This window comes from Caloenas nicobarica, chromosome 1 (assembly GCF_036013445.1).
Source record: "Caloenas nicobarica isolate bCalNic1 chromosome 1, bCalNic1.hap1, whole genome shotgun sequence".
Classification (NCBI taxonomy): domain Eukaryota; kingdom Metazoa; phylum Chordata; class Aves; order Columbiformes; family Columbidae; genus Caloenas; species Caloenas nicobarica.
The window spans coordinates 104,904,081-104,909,812 of record NC_088245.1 but is presented as its reverse complement, the minus strand read 5'-3'; the positions used below and the strand labels follow the sequence as shown (position 1 = coordinate 104,909,812).

General features: G+C 47.0%; 1 protein-coding gene across 1 annotated transcript; it reads right to left on the bottom strand.

Annotated features, from left to right (window-relative positions):
• Positions 1 to 3,337: 3,337 nt before the first annotated feature.
• TMSB4X (thymosin beta 4 X-linked) lies at positions 3,338 to 4,979 on the bottom strand. The gene is made up of 3 exons (XM_065642922.1): positions 4,871 to 4,979; positions 4,166 to 4,279; positions 3,338 to 3,798 (listed from the first exon to the last, which is right to left on the bottom strand). The coding sequence occupies exons 2-3, from the start codon at positions 4,263 to 4,265 to the stop codon at positions 3,764 to 3,766; spliced, it is 135 nt and encodes a 44-aa protein (XP_065498994.1). The 5' UTR covers positions 4,266 to 4,279; positions 4,871 to 4,979; the 3' UTR covers positions 3,338 to 3,763.
• Between the last annotated feature and the right edge of the window lie 753 nt (positions 4,980 to 5,732).

Genomic DNA, 5,732 nt, shown 5'->3' with positions numbered 1-5,732 from the left:
TACCAGAATCCAGGTCATTAACTACAGCTGAAAACAGAGAGAAAAATGGATTATTTCTTATCATAAGTCACAGAATTTTGAAATAGGTGTATGGTAAAGAGCAGAGCTTTTTTAAAAAAATTATCATATCACAGGGACAATAGCAAATTAATCTGTCAGACAGTGTACAAATAATGGATAAATGTTGTCTGGAATTGCCTTTCTCCAAATTAACAAAACAGCCCATTTTATTTACAACTTGGTTGCTTCGCCTGTTGAATTGAAAATGCACAAAGCTGGTGCAGCAGATGATCTCATGGAAGGCAGCTCTGCCAAGACTGCCATAGGTTGCTTTGCATAGTCATCCTACTGTATATCATCAAATAAGCATGAGCTGCATTTTTTTTATTTCTTCACACCCTTTTTAGTATCAGCCCAGGGGAATTATTGCACTGAACACTGTATTATGTGGTCATTGTATTTTATATGATGCTTGAATTAGTGCACAGTTCCTTCTTAATAAAACTATGTTGTGCAGCAGATGTATGTGGCAGCCATATATGATTACAATACACAATAGGAACTGCTCATTTCTACACTGTTTCTAGGGAAGTAAAAGGTTACTAGGGGAAGTGGTGTTTTATCACACATTCAGCATTGCACAAAAATAGTCTAGAAGACCAAAATGCTTGCATTAAGGTCTCCACATTTCTGCAATTAATTTTAATACCACAATGTTCTATTTTGGATCTTGTTAGCATACACTTCCTGTCCAATATATGCATGGTTAATGGTAACTGGGGAGGTGCATGAAAGAGGGAGAAATATCTTTTCTTAAATATTGAGAAAGGAAGAATTTGGTACAGCACTTGAGGGCAGAGCTCCTCACCATGTAGCCGCGAGGGAGCTGCCTCGCTGCTGGGGGTGGGGAGGCAGCACGCCAGACACCGTAAAACCTTCATCTCGTAGGGCTGGGATAATGTGACTGCACAGCATGTCGGATCAAAAACCATATGTGCTTTTCTGTTGCTGATGACCCTTTTTCGTAACCAGGTTTTGGGCTGTATTTTTTTTTTTTTTCTGGTCAGTTTGTTGCTGGTGAAAGTTTCTAGACTGACAGCCAAAGAGACTGGTCTCCTTTATTAGCCCCCACCAACCACCACCGCAGATGCAGCCCCGAGTATTACAATCGATCCATCTGAGCCCTCATGTCTCATGCCATCAATTGCACCGCTGTGAAGCAGGTGTCAGATGTGACCACCTCAACATTGTCTATGCAATTTATGGAGAGGATCTGCCACGATTTTCTCTGAATATACACAAAATACTGAACAAGGAGTAAAGCAGGGGATGATAGGAGCCAGTAATTGCTGAATTTGACCTGGAAGGTTTATTTTCCAGTTGATTTTGTATTTTATTCAGTTCTTGATGTGGAAACAGAGCTCCTAACAGTAGTAGTAGCTTATTGCCGTATCTCCTGAAAACAGATCTGAGCTTCACCACCTCTTACCATGCGCCTGAGGCCACCAGGCACGTCACAGGTGGTGGTACCTTTTGGGCAGCACCATCTTCTGATCACTTCGGACTTGCAATTCTGAAGTCAGAGGTCTCATATCCCATTACGTTTTTGCTGAACTATGCTGGCTTACAGCATGCACTTTCATTGACTTACATCAAGCTATATACATCTCCTGCTTTGCCTCTCTCAGAAACGCATTGCTTTGGTTTTCTTCCCATAGATGAATTCCCAGTAAGCAAGTGCTCGCTTCTACTCATTTGCGCACGTACAGTTCAGACTGTACACTTCTGAATTTAGTCATGTTACATCCTGTGTTACCTGATTAAGATCAGTAGCTGGGAGTTGATTGTTTAATTGACTTTTCAGAAACTCAGCTAAAAGTTTCCTATGCTTTTCCCATTATATATGCAGAAAAAAATGAAAGCTCCAAACATTTACAAGCATAAGAAATGCCTCACTTCAGTCTTTAACTAAAACTACTGTGAGGTCCTACGCCACCAGGACTTCCCAAATCTTCCCATGGACTGCATCAAAACATCTCAGGCCTGAACCCTTAGATTCTCACCAAACACTCAATTCTGCAAGTTGCCTACTGCTGGGTGGCTGTGGACTGTACCCACAAACACGCAGCAGCCCAGGGCTCTCTCCTTCTCCAGCAGCACAGATATCCACCAGACCTGCACACAGAAGAGCCCCACTGCCCTCACTAGTGTGAACTCAAGGACAGGGCTGGTTGCTGCAGTCAGATGCTGCAAGGGAGAGGTGGGAGAATGAAACCCCAGATCTACGTGACTCCCCCCAGGTCAGCAGGCCCAGCAAAACCCAGGATTCCCCAGAGGGACTAATTTTGCTTTATAGGAGCTGGCTGAAATAAATACAGGGTCAAGCCCTGAAGATGCAACTAAGGCACTGAAGAACTGCACTCACCACCCTCCTACAGGCTGACAGCATTTTTTTCCCAAATGTTACTCACTTCAAAGTGAGTAATAGATGAAATCCACAACTGCTGAAGTCAACTCCTACTGACCTCCCTGGATCACAGATGTTACCTGCCATCATTTGAGAGAAAATAACTGGAAAGTGTCCTAGGTCTGAATGAACTGCCATAAACCAGCTATATGGAGTGTTGCTATTTGCATGTAGGATTTACTGTTATCATCTTCATTTTAAAAGTTACCATGAGGTCTTTGCTCCCAAATGGTTAGTTTTGAACTAGTAAAGAAACTGGAGCTTTTTTTTTCCTGATACAAATATTTAGAATCAAGTAACCATGAAGAGATTATAAAAGCGTTCAAAACATGACTATCTTTTTATAGCAAAATCATTTTTAGTTCCGTGGGACACAATCCACTAAAATAGCTTTACAATACTGAAAAGCTTATATTCCATCACAGACTGAAAATTAGAATGACTTCTTCATTTAAATACTGTTATCAGCAGAACAAGCCTTAATTATTAAATCAGTTATGGATTTCTACAACCAAGGTTGAACCTCTGCAACATTACAGAACAGTTATTATAAGAGCTATGCTATGGGAGGGGCAAAGCAATAAACATAGCCAAGTTTTCTGCCTTTATCAATGTCTACATTAAAAAAATATTTAAAGTTACATACTCACATGGCAACAAATTATATGACATGCAATTTTTTACTGTAACTGTGCAAAAGCTAGCTTTGAAGTATGCAAATTTATCTATTGGTGAGAGCACACAGAGAAAAAAATGAGAATGATGATTGAGTCATCTCCAGAGGTCTTATAGTATCCCGTGTCTCAGTACCGGCTTTTATGCTTCATATCCTTTGATACAGTTCTCCAAATAGAGGACATAAATACCATCCAGATTTTAAAACATTTTATTTGCATATTAAAAAAATTGTGCATTCCAATAATTAAAATCATTTGAACAAAAAAAAAAAAATGGCACTCGATTAACTGCATTTTACAGCTCGCAGGACCTTGGTACAGCTTTGCATTTATTCGTGTGTTACTCTAGTTTACTGTAGTCCCACCCAAGTTCTTCTTTCATCAACATGCAAGCTCTTTCATGCCACCAGGACCAAAGCCAGACAGGCAGAGGGAAAGGCAGCGCCTTCATTCAGTGTCAGTAGTTCTCTCTATTCTTTTGATGTGAAAGGGGCAGTACAGTCATTTTAAACTTTATCCAACCTCTTTGCATCTTACAAAGTTAAACAGCTAAAAGAAGTAAAATAAGAAGGCAATGCTTGTGGAATGTACAGTGCATAATTTGGAAGGGCAGATTTCATTACGATTCACCCGCTTGCTTCTCCTGTTCAATTGCTAAAAAGAGGAAAAAAAAAAAAAAACAGAAAAGGAGAGAAAAAGATGAAGATTGAGAACCTGAAATGTATTCACATGACAATTCCTATAATTTGTAAAAAATATCAAGTATAAAAAAAGATGTATCAAAAAAAGAAATGTAAATAATTGTAAATTAAGCGCTACTACGCCGTGGGTTCGGGTTTTCGCTGTCTGGCACAGCCACAGCCTTATATCCTCCCTCCACCCGCACCGCCGCACCCCCGCCTGCCGCCCGTCTTTGTCTCCTCCCGCCTCCCTCCCTCCCTGCCTGCCGCCCCCCCGCCTGCCTCCCTGCCTGCCTCCCTCCCCCGCTCCCTGCCCTTCCCCGCCGCCTGCCCGCACTCACTTTCTTTTGAAGGCAGCGGGTTTTTCTCTTGCGTCTCTGTCTTCTTCAATTTGGACTTGTCAAATTTCTCGATCTCAGCCATGTCTGGTTTGTCGGACATGTTGGCAGGTGACTCTGCGCACACAAGGGGAACAGCCCGTTACCCCCGGCCAGGGCTCCCCGGTCTCCCCCCCGGACCCCGGGGCGGCAGCGGCGCCGCGCCCCGCCGCACCCAACGCGGGGAGCCGAAAACTCAACGCACGCCGAAAATAAGCCGCTTAATCCCCGGCACACTTAAAAATAGTAATTGTAATTTAAAAAAACTGTTAGTTTAATCCAGCATCAAAGGCAGTGCAGCTCGCCGCCGGGGGCAACTCCCAGTATTTGCGCGCTGCAGAGTACAATAGAAGGGAACCGCCCGGCGCCGACCGCGGTTTTAACTCGTTAGTGGAAAATTAATTAAAAAATAAAGCCCTGGGACGGCAACAAAGCCGGCTTGCGGCGCGCACGCCACCGCCCTGCAACGGCACGGCCCCCAGACAATACCCCCCTCCCGAGACAATAGCCCCCCCCCCCCCCCACCGGACAATTGCCCCCCTGCCCTGCCCTGCCCGCCGTCCCTCGCCAGCCAGGGTGCCGGGCAGGGGCTCGTGCTGGCCGCGCTGGGGGACCCGAGGGGAGGGAGTACTGGGGGGGGAGGATGGGGGAGGGGGCGATGGGACCCACCGGTGTCGCCGTGCGGTGATGCTCGGACCCGCCGCTCGCTGCTGCCGCCGCTCCGCAAGCCAGTATAAAGAGCGCTCGCTGGCGGGGCGGTTTTATCCCCGCGCCTATGCAAATGACGGTGATGTCACCCGCTAACCATTTTGCCGCTTTCCGCCTTTTTCTCTTTCTTTTTTTTTGCCCCCCCCCCCCCCGCCTTGCTTCCTTCCCCTCCCTCCGCCGCGCAGCCCTCCACCCCCCTGCGCACACGCATGCACGCACACACAGCTATATACACACACCGAGGCACACATACACACTCTTAAAGCCGCAAATCGCCTTGCTTTCGGTCTCGGTCCTGGTCCCCGCCCCGGCACCGGTCGGCAGGAGGCACCCCCGGGACGGTCCGGGGGAACGGCCGCTGTCCCTGGCCCCCGCCCTGCCCCGCCGTCCCGGGGCCGGTGCGCGTCCGGGGCGGGGGCAGGAGCAGGGGCAGGGGGGCAAAGGTAGGGGGGCGAGGGGGCAGGGGCAGCCGCCGGCCACTTTCCGGAGCGGCGGAGAGCTGTGCTCGCCCGTGAGTGGTGCGGTGGTTTTGCTTCAGTTCTCTTCTTTGCCCTTCTCCTGCTTGAGCAATATCAGCTCGCTGATTGTGTTACTCAAATTTCCGCATTTCGAAGGAAAAGACGAAACCCTCGTCCCTTCAGAGATCCGGGTGTTGCTCCCGCCCTCCCTTCCCTTCCCCCTCTGCCTTTGCAACCCTGCCGCAGGGAGAGAAAAATCCCATTGCTGCCCTTGCAACCCTACTGCAAAGAAAGAAAATAAACTATCGCTGTCCTTGCAAATCTGCTGCAAGGAAAGAATAAAATCCCATTGCTGTCCTTGCAGC